This window comes from Oxyura jamaicensis, chromosome 10 (assembly GCF_011077185.1).
Source record: "Oxyura jamaicensis isolate SHBP4307 breed ruddy duck chromosome 10, BPBGC_Ojam_1.0, whole genome shotgun sequence".
Classification (NCBI taxonomy): Eukaryota; Metazoa; Chordata; class Aves; order Anseriformes; family Anatidae; genus Oxyura; species Oxyura jamaicensis.
This window is the reverse complement of record NC_048902.1, coordinates 18,834,146-18,856,921: the sequence shown is the minus strand read 5'-3', so window position 1 is coordinate 18,856,921 and position 22,776 is coordinate 18,834,146. Positions and strand designations below refer to the sequence as shown.

The 22,776-nt window shown below is 40.3% G+C and overlaps 1 protein-coding gene across 1 annotated transcript; it reads right to left on the bottom strand.

Moving 5' to 3' along the window:
* Positions 1-203: 203 nt before the first annotated feature.
* Positions 204-21,402, bottom strand: CLPX (caseinolytic mitochondrial matrix peptidase chaperone subunit X). Its single transcript, XM_035336348.1, has 14 exons — positions 21,230-21,402; positions 17,436-17,596; positions 15,927-16,044; positions 11,550-11,704; positions 10,331-10,490; positions 8,810-8,851; positions 7,544-7,720; positions 6,524-6,688; positions 6,089-6,177; positions 5,423-5,587; positions 4,128-4,427; positions 3,580-3,672; positions 3,209-3,315; positions 204-2,098 (listed from the first exon to the last, which is right to left on the bottom strand). Exons 1-14 carry the CDS (start codon positions 21,285-21,287, stop codon positions 2,008-2,010), a joined length of 1,881 nt encoding a protein of 626 aa, XP_035192239.1. The 5' UTR covers positions 21,288-21,402; the 3' UTR covers positions 204-2,007.
* Positions 21,403-22,776: the final 1,374 nt, after the last annotated feature.

The following is a 22,776-nucleotide window of genomic DNA, read 5'->3' as shown; positions in this document are numbered from 1 at the left end:
AAAGCGTCGGTGCCCCACCAGCATCGCCTTTCTTTGTTCATCTGCATCCGTTTAAAACCAAAAAGCTAAAATCTGCAACAAAACAAACCTTGAAGTTCAACAAAAAGCTCAAAACAGCATTCAGATACAGCCCCCAGCCACACGTGGTGACCCACCACTCCTGTCCAGCCCAGCGTCGCTCACGGAGGACAAATCTCTCGCTCTCGTATTCCACTTTGTTTTATTCAAACGCCAGCAGTGAAGTACAAACTGTAGGTACACAGCATTTGTTTCCTTAAAAACAGTTCTTGGTTACAGAAGGCGAAACAACTTCCAAAACTAAGTTGTTCAACAGTTTTGCCTAAAATGTTTCTCTCCCCCCCCCCCCCCCAGCTCCACTTAAAAAAGGATTAAAGAATTTGGAGTTAAAAGCGGTTGGTTACGTTCTTCACTCTACAAAAAGGAAGATGAGGATAAAGTTACAGGCAGATCACCTCAGTTTTCGATTTGAGGCGACCAAGCATCTCTTAGAAACGTCCTCAATTCTAAAAGCAGCTTTTTCTGAACCATTAACGGGTCATTTAACCAGAAAAAAAAAAAAAAAAAAAAAGTGAAATCCTAACAAGATTCTGCTGCATCTGGCTAAAACTGCTTTCTGTGTAGGAACACAAGAATTACAGGACCATCGCTTAAAATTTACATGACAAAAATTAACGAAAAAATAGGGCCAACACATCTGCAGTACCCTTCCTTACCTAAAATAGCTACTAGATGGAAAATGATGCAAGTTTTATTTAAATAGCGTGAACTAAAATTATAAAGGGCCCAGTAAAACCTAAATCCGTGCATCACTGAAGGACAAAACCAAGTTGTAAGCAACAATTTTAATTCCTGGAACAAATAAAAAACATACAGGTCCTTTAGTGTTTTGTTTTTTTTTTTACAAAGACTTTCCTAAAGGATTGAATTTATTTTGATGTGAAACAAAAGAGGGAGGATTGCTTGCTGTGAGGTTAAAAATCAAGGGCAAAACCACAAGATGCAGTACTAGCATTTGAGCATATAACTTAAAAGCACTGTCATGTGAACAATCACTACTGATTACATCAAAAATATTATACATTTACTTCTTTCATCTCAACATTATAAGATAGGTTGGGCAAATACCTGGCACCAAAAAATTGATGCATGATAGTTCCAATATGTTAAACAAAATGTACTATATTAGAACATTAATATTTAAAAATTTATGCCAAGTTCTCTTCCAAACTCAGATGGCTTACCAGCTCCTGGAAATCTTATTCATCCTTCCGGAAAAAATGAGCGAATTGTCAACTTCACCTTCTTTCACGGCACTCCAGGTGACTAAAACTTACTCCTAACGTAGAGGTGAGCAATAGGATGTATTTGATATTGCATCCGAATTAACGTAACAAGCTAGTGTTACATTTAGCTAAATCTCCCAGCAGTGTCCATAAAGTGTCCCCTAGTTTTTTTTTTTTCAAAGTCCTGTTGCAAGGGCTTCCTCCCACACCACATGTAACAAGTCACTCCAGCACCCGCTGGCTTCCAGACACCAGCAGGAATCTAACACTGACCTGAACACAACCCCGTGCGAGTCACATGAGGAGCTAATAGTTTATTCACCCTCTACTAATTATTAAACCTGTTTTCCCATTTGTAGAGTAACATCATTGTAAAATCTAACTATTGGTAGTACCTGCATTGCTGCTGAGTTTTTAGAAAAAGCAATCCAGGTGGTGCTATATTTGCTATACATTTTAATTGAACAAGTGTAATATACAATTTATATTTGAACATTATGCCATTCAAGTCCACACAATGTCCATCGAATAAATCAATGTGATGTCACAGTAAAATACACGATCTGATTTATCTAATAAGGTTCCTCATCACGTATCATATCCGAGATAGATCCAATGCTGTTAGTATCAGATTGTGAAGCCAGAGGCAAATCCTAAGGAAATAACCAAGTGCGCTTTATGCAGGAGAGCATTCTGACAGTATTTAATGGTTTGCAGCATCTGCTTGTCGAGGCCAGCCTTCTTCCTCAACTCCAGAGTCATACTCCTCTTCAGATGAATCTTTAGTGGGAGCCCTATAATTAAAACGAACTGATCAGATACTTTATAAATTGAGGGGGGGGGAAATGGAGACAGTTTCCATAGCTTGTGGTAAATATGCCAGCTGTGAAGTGCCATGATGAAAAATGTTCTGACAAGCATGCCATCTGCTTAATGACCTTCTGATCTGAAAATGGTGCTATGCACGCTTAAACTACTAGCATGCAATCTCCTTACTGAAAAATTAATCAAAAGAGTTAATAAATTCAGTTAAATTATCTGTAAATTTCAATTTTTCAGCAAACACGAGTGCTGGCGCTCTGCAAAATAACGTAAAGCAACCATCACTGTGAGACTAACACCTTCAGCTTCCACCATTCCCTTTGAGAAATGAGGTGTGCTGTGCCAAGCTTCAGCAGATAAATGCAGAGCATGCATCTCAGTGGACAAAGTCACTCAAAAGTTTCTAGCAGAGGTGGAAACCAAGCTGAAGTTTCTAAACATCTTTTTTTTTTCTTCTAAACCTGACCCACTCCCTCTCTACTCCACTGCCTGTTCACTAAAATTATTATTTTTTCCTTTAAATGTAGACTTGCCCAGTGCGTTCAGTGCTCTACCACATCATTACCATATTACAATCATTACAACACTGATTATTTTAGCTAGTGCTCCGCAAAGCAACAGATGCTTCTTTTTGGCTCTCCACTGCTCTAAGAGTAATGGAGGAGAAAACTGCTGCAGCCTGGAGCTTGCATAAAAATATACCTCAGCGTGGTAGAAGCTAGAAGAAGGAAAGATTCTGCTTGAGTAACTTCAGCACAGCCATGTTTAAAACTGCAGAGTTTTACCGTTATCTTTTGATGCTGATCATTTACTTTATTCCTATAGGTATATACACACACGCACAAGGTTTAAAGTAACTTCATGTATGTTTATTTTTTAATTTCTATTTAAAAACTAAAGAAGTACAAACCCCAAGTCCGTAGGACAGAAACGGTACTAAGTCCACTGTGTACAGTATACAGATATTGGATCCTATGTAGGTTGTGTGCATGGTTGTGTGTTTATAAACTTGTTCCTATGGCAAACATCAGGATCCCTAACTGTATTATTCGTCTGTTCTGATACTTCCATTATGGCTTTACCTAATGTATCCTGGCTCTTTTTTGCCTTCTACAACATCTTTGTCAACTTCCACGCATACGATGTCAGAATTGGGCACCTCAAACATGGGCTCCAGCAACAGCTTCTCCTACAAGAAAACAGAAGAAAAAAATATTTCTGCATGCCATCTTCTTCATCTTCAGAAAACAAATATGGCTAGCAAGTGATTCGCAGAGCCAGAGGATTTTCTTGAAGGAAGAAATCTGAATACACACATTTCTAGGAAGAGACTGGTTGTATCTATGCAAGACCCCAAACCAAGCAAGGCTTTATCTGTAAATTGTTATGATTAGGACCGCATGCAGGAAGATGGGTAGCTTCATTTACTCAAGATGAAACTCGATTTACTTACCATTATAGATCGCAGACCTCTTGCACCAGTTTTTCTGTCCAGGGCCAGTCTGGCTATAGCCTTCAATGCATCTTCAGTTACATTTAATTCACACTACATGCAGAAAAATATTAAGTGAAATAATTAACTAATAACTCAACAGGATGTTAAAAATTAAGTAGTTAACAAAATTTTGTTCATTGCACAAAGTCCTATCAAAAACCAAAAGAGCTTCAAGTTCTTACTCCATATTGTGTATGTAAACTCCTCACACAAGAATGGTCTCAGCAATTAACGTGCAAGTTTTTAGAGCTTATTGTCAGGTTAAATCTGGTTTGGTTGGTTGCTTGTTTTTCCCCCTCGTCCTCTAGCAAGATGTAGGAACAATTTCAGTCTTTAAAGCAGGAGCTATACACATCTGAGTCAGCATTATTTCTTTTCCTGCAAAGCTGCTACGTACAGTAAGATCGTTTTCTTCAGCCACAAAACACAGTATCTTTAGAGTGAGGCAGCTTTTTAATATTGTATTTTATAAACAAGAATACTGAAAAGCTGTCAAAAGTGCAAACCTTATCCATGCTGAATAATGCCTGGTACTGGGGGACCACAGCATTTCGTGGCTCAGTAAGAATCCGTACAAGGGTTTTCTCATCAAGGCTGTGCAGAGGAACCACAACAGGCAAACGTCCCACAAACTCAGGAATCATGCCAAATTCAATGAGATCTCTGGCTTCCACATGACGCAGCAAGCGATCCTTTTCCTCTATATCTTCGTGTGTATTGGACTCTCCACTTATATTAGCCAGATCAGCTGCTGCTGCAGCCCTTCTGCCTTTTCCAATATTAGATGGTGTCCCAAATCCTAGATACTACAAAACAAACATGTTGTGCTTACATAAAGTTTTCTTTATGTAACTGAATCATGATGCAGGTGTATAAAAAATGGAGTGACTGATTACATCATTACATATTAATTTAAGCTTAAGAAATTACTGTTAGTAAATTTATCTCCCTTGCACAAAATCCATTTCTTGTATGTCAATACCTCTCTGGGCAAATGAAATGTTAGACTGAATAAAAGTTTATTCTTAAAATAAAAAAGGTTAGTAACACGTCTTAGGCAGTTGTCAAGTAAAAGCGACACCAAGAAGTGCTCTACAGAAGCAACACATATGCATGCAAGAATGCCTACATGATACGTGTGATACGTTAATTTTTATAAACTAATTTGGATTTTTGTCACTCCTTCAGTTAGAAACAAGGTACATACTTTTTCAGAAAGCTGAAGCTTATGGGACTGTTCCCAAATATCAGTACACAAAACAATAAAAAATGCACAACCAGGTATTTTCGTAAGATGATAGCTTTTAGCACCATTTACTCAAGATATCCAAGTATCTACTAAAAAAGTAAAAGCTTTTTTCTACTGATACACAAAGGTTTTCTCAGTTCCATAGCTGGCACACTCCACCTGAACTAAATCCTCTTATCACTGCTAGAACTAAGAGTCTCTTATTCCATTTTTCAGAAACATAGGGCTTTACAAAAGTTTAAGAGGCGACCACTTAAGGACGGACAGTAAGTGCACTATCAACAGCTTTGAACCTTCTTCTACTTGCATATGCTAAAAATTTCTCTGTGGAAGCAGAGACCACTGCTAGCTACTTAAGCCTCCTAACAGGCTTGCTGTTTGCTACCTTTTTTAGGCTCCTTGACCTCTGGTCCCCAGATAACAGAAAGAAAACTACTGCTCTACACACAGCCTTAGTGGATTTACAACTACAGCAAGACCTTCTGGAGTCAGTACTGTGTGAACAGTAATCAGGATTACAATTTCAGTTCAAACGCAGCCTGACATACTCACTTTTTCATTTTTCCTCCTGCTGATAATTCTGTCAAGACCATTGAAAGCACCAGAAGCTACAAAGAGGATGTTTGTTGTGTCCACCTGCACCGTTTCTCCACGTAGCTTACGAGAATTCTTTTCTGGAACGTTTACTATTGTGCCTTCTAGTAATTTTAACAGGCCCTAAGGAGAAGAAATAAACAAGTTTTTACAAAAAGAAGTGCAGTACCATACAGGAACACATACTGTAACGATACAGAACGATACTGTGTATATCCACACAGGTTTTCTTTCAATTTTTAATTCCTTATGCCTTTGTACTAATTGTAAATGTCTAAAGAAATCAGTTTTCAGGATACTCCAAAATCTTTTAATGCAACTCCCATCCAGATGACAAGTTGCACAGAGTAATGAACTGCTTTGAGGCTTTTGTCAAAAACGTAAACTGCCTCTGTTATGCAACTTGCTACCTGACACTGCAAAGATGTTTTTAAAGTGAAACATTTCTACAATACAGTCCTGAGTTGCTTCTGGCATTTTTTGGAATGAAGAAAGTAAACAGGAAAGGTGAGAGCTTCAAAGGTTAATAATTACGAAACTGAAGAACTCTAACTCTACAGTCTCATGCTATCTGACATAGCAGACTTGATGGACTAAGTAAAGCCACTCCACGGAAATGCTTACTTGTTGAACACCTTCTCCTCCAACATCCCGTAACTGATGAATGCCGGGAACGCTGCCAATCTTATCTACTTCGTCCAGAAAAACAATTCCTGCAGTTAACAGAAAACGGATTGAAGGAAGGTTCTACTTTTTAAGAGGCAAAAGTTTACACACAGGGAAGAACAGAGTTTAAGATGCCAGTCTGTTCTCCCTTCCTATTTCAGATTGCAAAAGTGTATGACCTGAATATATAAACAAAGCTCCGGACAAGAGCAAGAGCTACAAGATATATTTAGAGTTCTTTTCAGGTTTCTTATTTCTGATTTCAAAGTGGTAAAATTCAGGGATATGACACAAAAAGCGTAAGTTACAGAAATACTGGTTATCTCCAGGTTTAGAACACCTAAGGTTAACAACCTCTTCGCGAACTTCAGGAAACTTCTGGGAAAGGCTTACCTTGCTGAGCTTTTTCCACGTTGTAGTTGGCATCTTGCAGCAGTTTTGCAATGACAGATTCAATGTCTTCTCCAACATAGCCAGCTTGAGTCAAGGTAGTACAGTCACAGATAGCAAAAGGTACATCTAGACATTTAGCTAGAGTCTGAGCCAGCAAGGTTTTACCTGGTAAAACAAAAACTGTATGTTATAACCGCCATATCGTTCTTCAGAGCACACAAACCGAAGTATTTACCACAGGACCATTACTGTCATTAAACATTTAAAATGATATCAGCATGTTCATACAATGATATAAGAAAATTTTCCAGTGCAGCCAGTTTCACTAACAGTGCTTATGTTAGCAAGCTGTATTTCTAAGACCAATGCCGTATATGAGGCAGCTCAAAATGCTGACTGTACCAAAAATAAAGCGTCATATAATACACAAAAGAAAATCCATTTACTTGCATATATTAAGGATTAAGTCAACACGTAGTCCTTTGCACTAAGGGTGCAGTGCAATGACCCACTGCCCCTGCTTTGAAGTTGGGGAGAAACATAATTTCGACATCATTTAGTGAATATTCTCCCAAAGTCGTCTGCAAAATGCTATCACAACAGCACAAACGCTCCCATTTCCTATGAACACACAGGTATCATTTTCTTTTAACCACCTGTAAGTGATCTGTCCCAGGTGTGAAACATCACTTTCTAGCCACAGCATCTCAACTGGCCATCTAAAAAGCAGACAAACTTTAGATGTGTTTCATTTCAGCTTAGGGAAACTTACATCTTTTAATCAATCAGTACTTAAAGGCACAAAAAAACCCACAACATCCACAGCCAATATGAGCAGACTTCCTTCCTTTTCAAGGCCATGTAGTTCAGCTTGATTCAGTGATATGACAGCACAAAATCCCAGTTTGGGATTTATAGTTCAGCTTTACAGAGATCAAATTGGAATAATCACAGAACAGGAAAAAAAAAATCACCCAATTCTAAGAAAAATTAGACGTATAAAATCACGCAGCTGTATACCTGATCCAGTTGGTCCAAGCAGCAAAATATTACTTTTTTCAAGTTTTATGTCATCATTGGGCGAATCTAGTACTTCTCCTCCCCGTTTTTCCTGAGGTATTTGCTGGTTCATTTGTTGCTGCATCGATGCTCCTAAAGCATTTCCATGTGGACTAATCCCAGCAATCTGCAGCAGTTCTGAGAAGAACAATAGTAGTAGTGTTGAAGCACTGGCAAGGTTTGTCGTTACCTTAAATGCGTAATAAAAGCTTTTCCCTTTTTTTATTTTTTTCTGTGAACTTACAAATCCACCTATTTGTACAAAAACTTAGGACTGCAAGAGAAATTTGCTGCAATTATTACAAAACCATGAGTTCGATCATATTTTTGCATAAGCACGTATCTACATATATAGATACAGAGGATTATTTAAAAAAAAACTGCTAGAGAAATTTTCAGTCCTTACACGAACTGACTCATTCTCATTGCAGTTTTTCTTTTCAATAAACACGTAAGAAGAAATAAACGCAAACCATTGATCTCTGTGACGAGAAAGTACAAGAACTGACTTACTGTAACATTTAAAAAGCAATACAGAGGCCTACTCTCAAAACTTAAAGATTTGTCTTTGTTCAGTTGTTACAGGTTTTGTGTTCAGATGTGGGTAAGGAATTTGAGCTGAATATTCCTTTTCCATAGCACTACAGTTTTTGTTGGCTTGAAGAGTAAGATTTTGAAGATTAAGAAAACCGTTCTGAAGAGGTGTAACTGGGATTACAAACTCTAGACTAAGGACAAAGCTCAATAATTAGCAAGAGTTTAGGTGGACCAAAAATAAGAGATTGACATCAGCTAGACAAAGAAAAGGTACTGAAGGTCAAGGTGAGGGTGCCCTTTATAAGTGTAGATACCCTGCAGAAAACAATTACAGAACTTCCCTTGTTATCTACCTCACATCGTATTCTGCATGGCATTGATTTAATCACATCAGGGATTAAGTTTTAAAAAAATATGAGGATGAGTCTAATGGACAGGTGATTATTTAACCAGCTTTATAAAAGGTAACTTTACATTCTACCTATTTTCTGCCTAGAGTGAGATAAGGAGTCAGATCCCAGTCATCTCAGTCAAAATATGCTTGATGCCACCAGCTACGTTTAATTACAGAAGAAAAGCAAACAGATTTTTTACTCGGCATTTCTGACTAATGGTCACTGAACACTACTCTACATTAACACCACAAGAGTACATATTGCAGAGGAGGACATGAGGAGAGAGTTCACTTACTTGTAAATCTGTACTCATCCTCCCGTCTTCTGATTTCTAATTCTAAGAGAGAGGATGAAAACAGTAATAAAAAGTAAGTTTATAAAAGCTTATAAATTCTCCACCTCTTGCCCTCTTCTGAATACATTTCATCACTGTGTATGAAGGTATTTCTAACACAAAATCCCCATGTGAATTAGTTTTTATTGCTGTCAAATTTAGCCCCAAAGTCAACTTGTACACTTGTAAAATGACAGCCAGCTATCTACTACCTAAAACATTTATGGTCTATTACCTCTAATTAGATTTTCTTTTTAAAAGCATTTATAGGAGGAAAAAAATGCTGTAATACAACTGCATTTTGAGAAGACTTCCTTAAAGTCACGCATTTATAGCTGAGTGCTACTAAATAAGATTGGTAATACTTTGAGATACGTTCAGTTATAAACACTCACTGCCAGTCTCTTTGGGTGCACACCGTTTTATCTGCTGTGGAGGACCAGGCACTCTCCTATGCCAGGTACAAGACTGCTCTCCTACCACTACCAGAACAGTTTATCCCCGAGTTAAATATTTGTTTCTTTAAGTAAATTCAAAAAAGAAGAAGATTTGTTTGCTTAGCATACTATTAATTGGAATACAGAACAAAACACCTTAAGAAAAAAAAATCAAGGTACACTTTGAATCGGAGACAGTAACTTAATCCTCCTTCTAAAAATAAATTAGATCAACATAGCTACACACTTACTCAGTAGCAAAAGTACTGCCAGGAGTAGCTCAAACTACACCTGCTAGATATTGAACAATACTATGGTGACCAGCAGATGCTGCCAACAGCAGGCAAGTTTAGGAAGGTAGCTATTCATCAAATTCACTATGCAAAATATTGTCTCTGTGATCTGCATTGTTGCTTGCAGATTAAGCCATTAAGCAGTAAAGGAGATTAGAAAGAAAAATTTAGGAGGCTCACATTATAAACTGAAACACCTCCTAACACGTGCCAGTAGAAAAACGTTACATATTTTATTGTTTACCCTATGCAATAGGGAGACAATACCCATGGCATCATAAACCTGGATTACTGTTTAAGTAAATCACAAAAGTTCACACGCAGTGAAATTCAAATTGAACAGAAATATTTTAATCATTTCAGTTTCAGAATATCTAGTGTCCAGGTAAAACTGTTTGTATGTTTCTTAGGTGAGATTTTCTGAACTTACTGATGCAGTACGTGCTTAGCCCACTTTACTTTGTTCAGGCAGTGAAAACAGACTGGTCCATTTTTGAGCTATACTCTCTGAATGCAGTGAATTTGCATATATAGGGGTTTCTGAAAATGCTGGGTTTTACCTAATGATGTTCAAGCCTATCGAACATCATTTTAGGAAGCCTCAACATTTCCTTTGGGAAACATTACTAAACTAAGATTAAATCTGTATGAATGACAGATCAACTACTACTATTAGAGATCCAAAAGCATAAATTAGGGAACTGAAAGGGTGAATTCTATTTGACCAGAAGAATACCAAACATCAGACAAACCTCTTGGTGTTAAAGAAGTCTGCTTTTCAACTTCAGCCTGCTGCCTCAGGTTAGCTGGAATATTATTGTAGATCCTCTTGTAATGATTATACACGGCTACCGAAAGCACCTTCTTAGCAAAACACTGACCAACAACATATTTGTCGAGGTAGTTATAAATCTGAAAGATGACTCAGTATTAGTAACATCTCTAAACAACCTTGTAGCAAGAAAAAGTAGTAAACTGTGACAAAGCTAAGACTTTACAGGACATTCAAAAATTAAACTTGACTGTTGCTTTTTTTGTGCACGTGTGCGAAGATTCTGACACGCATTCTGAAATCTTGATAACTAAGCAAAGCTGAACCCTGTGATTTGGGGATAAAACACACACAGGACATAACCAAAAGCTCTAACCCCCAAAGTTGGACTAAACAGTTCTGACTTTATGTTACAGACTGAAATAAACTAACCTGTAGAACGTTACAGAACTGAGAAATAGAAAACCAACATTTAAAACACAAAACAGATTCCTGTTGATAGGGTTACTAAAAAAGGTGGGACTTCTATAACTAGATTGTGTCTGCAAGTTGTCTTCTACTAATATTTGAAACCATTGTCCTTTTCTTTTGCAAATTTGGGTGAAACAGAAATTTCAGGCATATTTAAGTTCTTACAAGAGGCCTATCCAGGAGCCACATGCAGCTTTAGGAACCGCTGCAGTCCACCAGGAACTGCAGAACACAGTAAGCTCCCTCTCCTCCTTCTGGAAGAAGAAAACCAAGTGACTTAATGTGGAGGCAGCAGTGGACAAGTTGCAGCCACACACCATCTAGCCACAGTTCTCACCCAGAAAGAGGCCACACAAGAGGTTTTGCAACTACAGGAAGAAGCTGCCAATGTTAGGGTGCAGAAAATAAGGTCAGAGCAGGAAATTAAAGATACCACAGTTGGCAAGGGCTGAGGTTGCCTCAGGGTCACAAGGCCAAAATTAAGGTATTGCACCTCAGTCACAAGACAAAGCCAGAGGAAAACAAGCCTAACTACTTTTATGGGATCTACTTATTCCTTTATCAGTGCTCTGCTGCATCACAAAGCTCTAAAAGGTTTAATCTTGAACTAATCGCCTTTATTGTTTGTTGCTCTGTCACAGCAGACCATTGCACACGATGCAGATTAAGTAAAGTCTTCCAACATGATGTAATACAGGGAAACATCAGGGTGGCATTAAGAACTGTACCTTTTTCGGTGGAGGAGGTGGCTTCTGCTGGAATGCCAATTTCACAGCTTCTGCAGCTGACTCAGGCTCTTTAATGATGCTCTTTTTTGTGTCTGCCTCTGACAGCACAACAAAAAAATGGTGACACTTCTCACACTTCACAAAACGAGTGGAAGCTGCAGAAAAAGTGAACAAAATGGTAAGAGCAACGACTCAGTATTCACTCAGCTGCCTGAGTTTTAGTACACAGGACAAGCATCTGTAAGACAGCACGGTCAACTCCGTCCACACACCTTCCCTTTGCTTTTAAAGCTTCTAAGGTGAACAATTTGTGGACTATGAAATCTGACAGAAGGAATGCAATTTGCCCAAAGTCACAACGCAGGACATCTACCAAACAAGGGACCGGAAAGCAAAACTATTTTGTACTTTTTCAGGAGCACTAAACTCAGTAGAGGAAACTCTTCACCTCAGAGCGATGCAAAATCAGTGAGGGCTTCTAACTATGCAGAAGTGTTAATAGCTCAAACTAGCAGGCAAAAACGTTGTGGTTAGGGACAGGCTACTCTATTTCCAAGTAGAATGTCCAAGATCCTTTGCTTATTTATTTTATTGTCAAGAACAGGACACATTTCTTTCAAAATCCAAAAGCTCCTACTGCTGATTTTGTGAATCACTTCTCAAGAAGCAAGGACTGCAAAGATTGGTTTCAAAACCCGCAAAGTAGAACTTGCACTACTTTATTTCTTTGGGAAAATTCGAATTGAAATAATCTAAAATAAAGAAAAATAAGTTTATAGTCTGCAATAGATCTTTTCTAACAATATTGCTATATTCTGTTAAAAAGAAATGGAGTGCAACAAGACTGACTCAAACCAAATATATTAGTAAATCTATTAATAGTAAAGGGAACGTAGCAAAACAAACACATGAAGAACTTCTATGTCAGAACTTCTGAACCCTTAAAAAGCTTTTAGTCAATGGCTTGTAGAGTCTTGTAGCAGCTGAGTTACTAACAGCCTCTAGCAATAAACCAGCTGCTTATTTATAGCTTGGTTTTACCTTCCATGTAGCTGGCATCTGCGTTTTACTTTTTTAATACTAAATACACCTTATGGCTGAATAGATGAAACTAACAGATTATTTTAATACTGCAGCAGATTACACTGTGACCACCACAGCTTTATTAGCTCTACTCCAAAGAAAATTTGTAAAACAGCTGGAAAGTCCTCCTGGCAACATTACACATTTGTGTTCTCTGCCTGATGGGACTGCAACGGAGAATTGCTTGCACACATTTGTCTCATATAGCTATTTGTTAGTCAGAGCATCACATGAAAATACTCAGAAGACCCCTGGTGTTCTTAATGGCTACAGTGCCACGAGGCTGTTGTCCTTCCCTAGGCAATGCCAACAGCTTTTTTAGGATGCAATAGCCACGAGAATACTTGCCCCCTTTACAGATCCACAGGGATGGTGAAAAAGAAAATAAACAGCGGGCTGTAAGGATACTATTATGCATTCATTTTATATGTTCTGTTACCAAATACATAAAAACACAGAAAAGAGCTTTCAGGTCAAATCACCTCGGTATCATTAAGATATCTGCAAATATTTACGACGTAGTAAAAGCAGCAAGTCAAGTGCTGGTTTTGATTCAGACAATGTTACTGTAGCATGCCAGAGGCTGCGTTTGTGAAGAGATTTCTGAAGTCCCCACAAGCTGACCTTGCCAAAGAGAAATGCTGGGCTTCTACACACAGACAGGAAGTCAAAACAAGAGGAGGATTAATCCTGAAAACATTTGTAGGGCTGTGACAATGGCCTACCAAACCGATGAGGTAAAATGACATCAGGGAAAAAGAGCAGGGAAGCGTGTAGCCTGTTCAGTACCTGCAGTAGCAGGAAAGTTTGGCTCTTGAGGATGAAAGCTAATGGCATCAGCTGGAGACAGCAAAAGCAGTGCCTCGTTAAGGCTTCTTATGTCAAGCAGCTTTGAAGCTATTGGATTTCACTGCATCTGAGGCTCACATCTTATCTCACTGATCACAGAACACCTCACATAGTTCCACAAACCAAAACAATGCAGGAACTGCTGCAAAAATGTGTCAAAGGTTTATTTATTAACATGTTTCATTCTTCCTCAGTAATTAATTACTGGAAAACCATAGCCAAAAACATTATTTGTGCAAGATTTGTCCACTCAATGGTTAACTGCAAACTGATTTGCTAATAAATGTGGCTTTTATTCAGTATTTTCTTTCCCTACTCCTCTCAAAATGACTAAAACTCTAATATTTAAAAAATCAAAACAAAATAATTCTTTATTTTCCTTTGGCTTTTGACATGTGGGGCTCCGCAGTTCTGTAATTCAAACCAGAACTGGATGAATTCATCATTTCTGCGAAGTAAGCCACAAAGGTTTAACAGAAAATCAAGTTACAACACGTGTAACAGAACTTGCAACCCATTTATTTTGGAACTTAATTTTTCCTTATTATTTTTTTTTTACATATTTATTTTTAAGAGAATCAGAACGCGGCCCTTTTGTTTTCCTGCTGCTTTATATTCTTCAATTTGGCTGGGAAGCCGTGTACTCAAAGTAACAGACTAAGCCAGAAAGAAACACATCCAGAGAAAGCTTGACTATGACTCAGAGGAATTTCTGAGAAATTAGAGCAAGTAAAGAAAATAAAATTGAAAACAAAGACTTTAGGTTAACAATTATTAGAGTGAGAAAGTCCACTCTACTCCATTAGTGAGTGTCACTGCGCTTAATTTGAACAGACTTTAAATAAAGGCTGTAAAATCCTGAAGTCTCAGAGCAGAACATGCAAGGACGAGAGAAGCAGATAAGTTCAATTATTCACTAGCAGACTTCTTCATATTTTGACTTTTAAGCTTCTGATAAATTTGTCCAGCTTCAATGGTACCTGTGCCATTCTGATACCACAATTCAAGTGACAGAATGCTACTTTTGAAGCTGAGACTGCATTTACCTGACATTTTCTCCCATAATATTATTACGAATAAGTCTTCTTCATAAGAAAGTTTTCAGGCACGCCTAAAGATTCCTAGTGCTAATGCAAATATACTAAATTAAATCTCTGCTGTAAAGGAACAGTGACTGTTCTACTCCAGGGAAATGCTTGACTGGTATTTGCAGATGAAAGTACGACCTCCAGTGATGCGTTCTCTCCACTTGCTGGAGTGAGACAGTTTCAGAATGACTCTGTCTACCCATGAATCACCTCGTAAGAAGGTAAAAACCAGGTTAAAAATCCTTCCACTGCTTTCAGCCACACATAGTCCGGGAAGAGACCAATGCGTAGAACATCCCAGAGGATTCTGTTTCTGGTTACATAGTTGGTGTAAGGTTTTTCAGAAATGCTTGCTGTCTACGGTTTCAAATAAAAAGACTTATTCTTAAAAAACAAAGTAGTAACTGAAGACTGATCCTTTTATTTAAGCATACTGTTACTATGCACTTGCCTTGTGATTCATGGTGCCCCATCATTTTAATAGTATGTTTCGTACAGGCAGCAGTGAATAAAAGCACTCCTGCTCATTTTCACCAACTACGATATTAACAACCATTAAACAAGCTTATGTTGTCCTGGTCTTAAGCTTCTCTGCACAAGCCTGATTATGACCTGATACTTCCTCGTTGAGCCCCACCGACAGTGGACATTTGCCTTCTGACAGCTATGTTCTAGGCTGCTCTCATTAGCCCTGAAGTAAGGAGAAATGTCACTGAGTCTGGTAAAACCTAAAGGTGCATAAATGCATAACTGGCATTAATTTGGGCAGTACTTCAACAAAAGGTTGCTACTGCTGCTGGGCATCAGGCATCTGATACGTTTTGGATTTTCTGTTTGGGCTTTGTTTCCTATTTGGAATATATTATGAATCTGATTTTGCCGTAAATAAAACATCGGAGGAAGCCATCTGCCATATACTAATTCCTCTGCTGCGTAAGCAGTTTGGTTACAGTACATGCAGGATTAGTCTTACTATTTAGCAGGCAAAGGAAACATTAGATTACAAACATTTACGTATGTAATAGAAAAATATATTAGTAAAGTAGGAGTGTTTACATGAGCATCTCTCCCCCTGCATAAAATGTAACAAGCCATTATAAAAACGCATATTCACAGTTGCTGTCCAAATTCTAGTACCATGTTCTGCTCCACCATATCATAGGAAATTACACAAACGTATCAACAGAGGCAGTACGTGCTTACATCGATGTAGCCAGATTGGCTTTTTTGGTCTATGTAGATCTTCAAATAATTATAGAATGTGTTTTTAAAAACCTTAGCTATCAGGACGATATTAGATCGTTAACAGAATTACATGTGAGGCTGTTTATAAAGTAAAGTATCCATCAAAACTTACAGACAAAGGTCTCCACGTGTGTACACAAGTCACCACACTTGGGGCAGCGCAGCTGGTTCCCTCCTTTCCCAGAACTTCCAGAGCTTGACTTTTTACCACCCCCCTCACCGACGGACTTCTAAAAAAAGATTTCCAGACAATTAGCTCCAAACGGTGGAGCTGTTACATTAGGCATTTAGCAGCGTGTTTATGGAAGCCAGTAATGTGAACATTGTAATACCCGGATGACAAAATTACTATTGTCAGGACACCACAAACATCCTGAAGTGTGTACACATCTGCATTTCCCAGTTCTACCAATTCTGGATGCGCACAGAAGCCACCCCACACACCCCGCACAGTGCCATCCCATATTGACATTAAAACTGTTCGATTTGCACTGGAACTAACAAGCTAAACCGTGTCAAGAATGTTTTATTAGTACATTCCGACATAGCTTATTTGAACAGAAGAAAACAAATCCTACTTATGGAGAGTAATTTCATTATCACAACCGTGTTTATTCTAAGTGTGCCTGATGTCACAACTCTCCGCATGTCCTTGACAGACGTAGCTGTGCTGGCAGATGGCTGTAGGGCAGATATGACCCATAAAACAAGCATCTCAGACAGCGTTTGGAAAAATTCTCTTCTGACTTCTAAGGCAGAGTTCCCTGACAGAGTCCTACTGGTCTTTCTCCACGTTATGCTATTTAGTGGAGTCTACAGTTAACATTTTTTGAACCTGTATTTGTTCTATGCCTTTATACCTTGACTAGTAGCAAAAGCTATTATATTTCAGGAAACATAAAAGATTTCTTCCCTCTTCCAAAATAATACCCCATTTTTATTTTTTTTAACTTTACTTGCCCACTTATTTCTCAAGCACGAAAGAGCAAAACTCTTTGGAAGGTGCCTCAGATGTGACGACGTGCCATGCCAAGGCAGAAGTTATTGCCTGAACTCTCAAAATCTTATTTGCTGGCTGAAGAGCAATTTTATTCTCAGGTAATCATTTATCTGAAGGAGCTGTTGATTAACCATAATTATAGAGAAAGACTAGCATGAAGAGAGATTAAAATTTACCAGCAAGAATACAGGTGGTGTCCTCACAAAGCTGTCAGCACTGATTTGGTAGCTGTATTTAAGCAAGACAACAGAAGTATTTAAAACTGTACTCACTTTTAAAAGCCTACTTGGGGATAGCAGACTTGGAGGAGAACAGTTCTCATTACTACTCTTTTCCTGAGCTCCTGAAAACTGTTGTGAATTTATAACATTCTACAAAGTTCAAGTGTCCCTTTAGGGTACGTAAAAAGATTAACAGAACTGGGAAAAGCATTATGGAACATTTCTGTAGTTTGCTAACAAACATAGTTTTTTCTCTGCTGTCAACTGCAGCAATTTGAAGGGCTGGAAGTGCCAAGTGTTAGCAAAATTCCAAAAGTCTAATTTTAAATAACGGAAGATCTACTAAAAATATTTAGGAAACATTTAAAAACACTGAAAAACAGGAATGTATGGAGATTACCTTGCTTCCTTCTCCAGAACTATCCTTGCTTGCGCCATCCTTTGAAGCAAAATATGCTGGTGTTTCTGAGAAGTTTCTAAGAGGAATTCGTCTGAGGGAACAAGTTTCAAAAGTCCCAAGCTTTCCTAAAACAGGGACGCGTGTACGACCGCAAGTGATACCTACAAACAAATGAAAACATGGAAGTTGCTTTTTTTACATGAAATAGAGCTCAAAAGTTTCAGCAGCAGAACTCAACTTCGAACACCCAAATTTCCATTATCCAAAATAAATCCACATCTCCACCTTAAAGTTTATTTCATTAAATGTTGCCTGGATCACCCAAAAGTGACCTGAAAGTAATTTCAGGTCCTCTAATATCGGGCACGGTTCCACTGTGCCACGGGACTGGGAATATCCCACTTATGAACCTGCTCCTCAGAGCAATAAACACAATCAACACCTAGCACCGTGAAGTAATTCCAACAATGAAGTGAAAAAGATCAATGAAATGCTCCCTCATCAAGCAGAAGTAACCAAAGAAGCGTTTCAGAGGCACAGACCACACGTCCAGACTTGGCTTTCACTTGTGAACTCTACTGAAAACTAACTTCCAGGAATCTGAAGTAATGCTGGACAAAAAAAGTTGTTCTGAGGAAAATTAAAAGGCAGAGTTGCATTTGGCACACGCTGATCCTGTACAGACAGGCACAAATTCAGCATAACCTTACCTTTGTTGAAACAGCTTACTGCCAACAGGAATAAAACCTACTTGAGAAACTAACGGGCGTGTAAGATTACATTTCATGGCTAGGTATGATGTGAATCAACAGATGTCATGCCTGTGATTGCAACATCTCTCAACGTAAACAGACGAGCCTGGAATCCCTATCTTTTACCTTCCTTTCATTCAAACTGCCGCATTTCTTACTTGCTTTATGCATTCGACAGGAGCTCTTTGGTTGCTACTGACAGAAGAGCTATATAGCAAAAATGACACTTAAAAACTTGTTCAGACTTGGTTTCTCATCTGTCAAATCAGACGTGTCAGAATTCTACAAAAAAAAGTCTTCTAAAAAGAATTAAAACAATAAAAATTGCAAGAGAAATATGGTTAATTTGCGCTGGAAGAGGTAGGAATAACCAGAATACAATAAATAAAAGAAATAAAGAAGCAAAGCACTACAGACAAGCATAAATTCACTGTGAAATCTCCCTCAGACATCTGTCAGGTCATAGCCAGGAATACCAGGTCAAATGAGTTGAAGTTATTTATTAAGATACATGCTGCTTAAGATACCTGAACTTAAAGATGATTTGTGGTTATTACTTGTGTCTGGAAATTAGTCAGGGAGGTCTAATGATCAGCATATTTTCCAATTTTAATCTCTGCCGAGCGCCACACCACACGGGTAAACACCGTAGATTACAACACAGGAGAATCTATGAAAACACCCGGATTGCTAAACACCAGAAGAAATCTTAAAATACTGGTTCATTTTCACAAGCAGTTGGGTCCTGTTGACTGAATGAATATGCACAGGGAGCTCCGAGGAGCAGGAGTGCTAAATTTACTTGTCAGTACAGAACAAACTGTGGCGAGCATTCAAAACGTTATATTGTCTCACAGTAATTCCCTGTCTTGGGGGTTTAGTCGTCACAAACGGTGCCTTTACAGAGATTTGTTGTACCACTTCTAAAGGGAACTGGGACAGGACCTCTAAATTAAAGAGGAAAAAAAATAAATACTTCCCTGAGTGAAAAACAACATCCCAACTCTCCTGCTGCAAGGAGAGATTCGGCCTATGGAGAATGAACAGAGCCCTTATAAAGGGACTCGTCAAACACTTTGGTACTTCTGCAATGCTTAGTGGTAAATATGGCTAATTTTAATAGAATGACACAGAAAATGCCCTGAAAACTTTATCAGATGACCTATGAAGCTACACGAGCGTCCAGGCTGGTAGGTGCCACGTTAGCTACTGTGCCACTATCGATCCGAAGGCTGCAGTTGTGCGACTTCACCTCCGGCGTTTGACAGGCTGCTGGCAGCAGACCCAGGCTAGTCAGCAGTGTGTGTGCTGCTCCTAAGCTCTCTCCTGCTCCTCTTACGAAAGCCTTAGCAGGTCAGCCTTTAGAGAAGTGTTAAACTCACCCTGCCACATCTGCTGAACTCCACAGGGTACGGTTAGGCTAAGCCAGAAGAAAAAAATATTACTGCTACACCAGCTTTAGGCACCGGGACGAGGCTTTCATGTTTGGCCAACCTAGGTGTGACTTATTTTTTTGGAGAGAACTTCACCGTACAACTAAAGAATGAAGTAGGAAGAAAGCTATCGCAACGACTTGCTTGCATAATTGAGCCCAGAGGCAGATTTTCAAAAGCGATTCCAGCCCAACGCCCGGCAACTTCCAGCGACTGATAGGTACCGGGGAGTGTTCGAGCAGCAACAGCTGGCTGGCACGGCAGTATCTCCTCAAACACACCAGCTGCAGTCAGGGCTTGTCTGGTTTTTTTTTTTGAAACACAGCTTAAAGAACACGCACCAAAGCTACAAATTTTGGTAGAAGCAGTGGCTTCTACCCAGGGCGTTCAGGTTAGCAGGTAATGATAAAGTGGGAGGTTCTTTTATATGATTTCAACCTTTAATTGACAGCTGAGGAAAGAAATATTGACTTTTGGGCCAAGCCTCAAATATTTTGAGAGAATCTGTTGCCCAAAGATGCCAGAGGGAGACTGACAAAAGAGAAGTCTCCCCTCTCAGTCAGGCAACACTCCACCATCAGACCCACCAGTAATACAAGACAGGATCTCTTCTAAGAACCAAAATAACTTTTAAAATAAATTCTACAGAAAGCTCATGCAAAATCTTACTATCCTATAACTGCGTTTTAGTCTCATTTGTTCTTGTAAACGTCCCTTTTAAATATTAGGTCTGACTAAAAAATACAAAATCTATTAGTTATTGAGAAAAAGAACGACACAAACAAAAAAAAATAGTTCCTAAATAAATTCTGAACGTTGCCTGCTTCAAAGCGTGCTGTTTCGGTGGGTTTGCACGAGGCCAGACGCGTTGGAGTTGAAAGGACTTGTCCAAACCCTTTCAGCACCGGTGATGTCAGAGATGCAGATAAAGTCACCTGCAAGGAGTTACCTCACCTGAGAGCAATAAATTGTCTCCTCTGACTTATCAGGCCACTCCTGAGGGTCTGATCGTTCAAAAACTTGTTGCAGAGGTGGCAGCAGCAGAGATTTCCCCCACAACTTCGGGGGTGGTCTGCTTCTCACTGAAGCGGTGTACAGCTTATCAATGCTCACGACACGCAAAAACAAGACGAAAAGGACAAAACTGGGAGGAGAGCAGGGAGCCTCCCTCCGCGCCCACCCAGGAACTAGCCTGTTAAGTTGGGCACAACTGTTTTTTGCTGACTGAGTGCAAGTTTTTGTGAGAAATACTTCAGGTTCGGGCAGATAAAATCCAGGCTGTTGGCCGGCCAGCCGAGGCAGCGGGTTCAGCAGCCCCACAGCGCGACACTCACCGAAAACCCCTTTTTTTGAAGCAAACTGCGCGCTGCCGCCCCACAGAAATACCCCAACGAGAGCCCCTTTCCCTTTAGGACGGCACAGCCCCTGCCCAGGCCGCCGGGCATGAGGAAAAATTCCTTTCACGAGGAAAAAACAACCAGAATAGGGGCAGAGGGCTCTGATGGCGGCCGGGCTGGTCTCCAGGGAGCCCCGGGTGAGGAGGCCCGAGCTGAGAGGAGGAGGAAGAGGAGGAGGAGGGGGAGGAAGGGGAGGCTGAGGAAGGGGTTACCTCTCCGCGCAGAGCCCAGCAGCCGCGCGGCCGCGGCGCAGCAGTGGCAGGCGGACATTCTGCTGAGGTGAGGCCCGGCCTGGCCTAGCCTGGCCCGGCCCGGCCCGGCCCTGCCGCTCCCCCCCGCCGAGGCCTGGCCCTGGCTGGCGGCGCCGCTGCCGCCCGCCCCGTAAACACCCCCTCCCTCCCCCCCCCCTTCGCCCGACACCGCCTCGCTGACGGCAGCCGCGCCGCCGACCGGCCGGCGTCACCGCGCCGACCGCTCTTCCCCCCCCCCGGCGGACTACCGTTCCCGGCAGGCACCGCGGGGGGCGCCGCGCGTAACGCCGTGCCGAAGCCAGCGCGGGGACTTCTGGGAGGTGTAGTCCTGGGGAGGTGTGAAGGGCCCAGCGGCTGCCCCCGGCGCGGTGCGTCATGGGATATGTAGTCCGGGCGCCTCCCCTCCACACTTTAATTTCAGGCAATTCCGAACTTCTAACTTTAGAGAGAGAATTTCCCCATTTTCTCCCCAGTTCCCCTGACGTGTTTTCCTTTCTACACGATGTTACTCAGAAACACAGGCAGTCTATGTGGGATTTTGACCAGCACCTGGTCAAAACCCAGCTGGGACTGGACATCAGTTTCTTTCATGCAACACAAGGTGAAACTTTTGTAATCTTAACCTTTTATTGATTTATTTGGTTCCAAATTTTAAATGCGGTACAACAAAAACGCTTCCTGTAAATCTCAGAAGTGTAAATCTCTAACATATCCTTTAGGCATAGCTCATGGAGAATACACCTGCAACTGATGGGCTTGTGTAGGTCTTTCAACTCACCTTCAACTCCTCTTCATTAAGTACTGATTAAATGGAACTAATTGATCCCAACTGTTAATTTTAGTAATGACTCGGAGACAGGAATGCATTACCTGACAGCAATTAACTTGAGTTGCCCTGAAGCAAATGCCAAAGGCCGCTCTAACAGCAGATAATCCACGCCACGCCGCACGACTGCATAGAGGATGATCACTGAATGCCCTTTTTAACTTCTGCTGAAGCCTGGATGGTTTTTAATCCTTGTAAAATACAGGTTTAACACTACCACCTACCGACCAGGCAGCTGCCATTCTGATTTTAAGCTGTATTAAATCCAGCGCTGGGTTTCGTTCCCAGAGCTTTTTCAGGGAGCTAGGCAGGAATAGCAGGTCAGGCTCAAGGACACGCTGAAACGCACTGATAAAAGCTGTTTGTCTTGCAAGCACAAATCACGGAGGGGAGCGTTGCCTCCAGCAGGTATCAGTTCCAGCGTGCTGCTGCGGATAAAGCCTTGTTACCTGGTTCGTGGTGCGTTCGGACCACTAACAGCAACAGGACGGTGATCTCAGGCAGCCCCTCTGAAGCCCTCCTGTATGTGAAAACACCGGAAAGTGCTGAAAACAGATGAGTCAAATGCTACTTGGAAGGATGATTTGAACGGAGAATTTCCTCAGCTCATAGCTTTAGCTGCTTAAATCTATTTATATATGAAAGATGAGCAGTGCTATTACGCTGATAACCTCTTACTTAA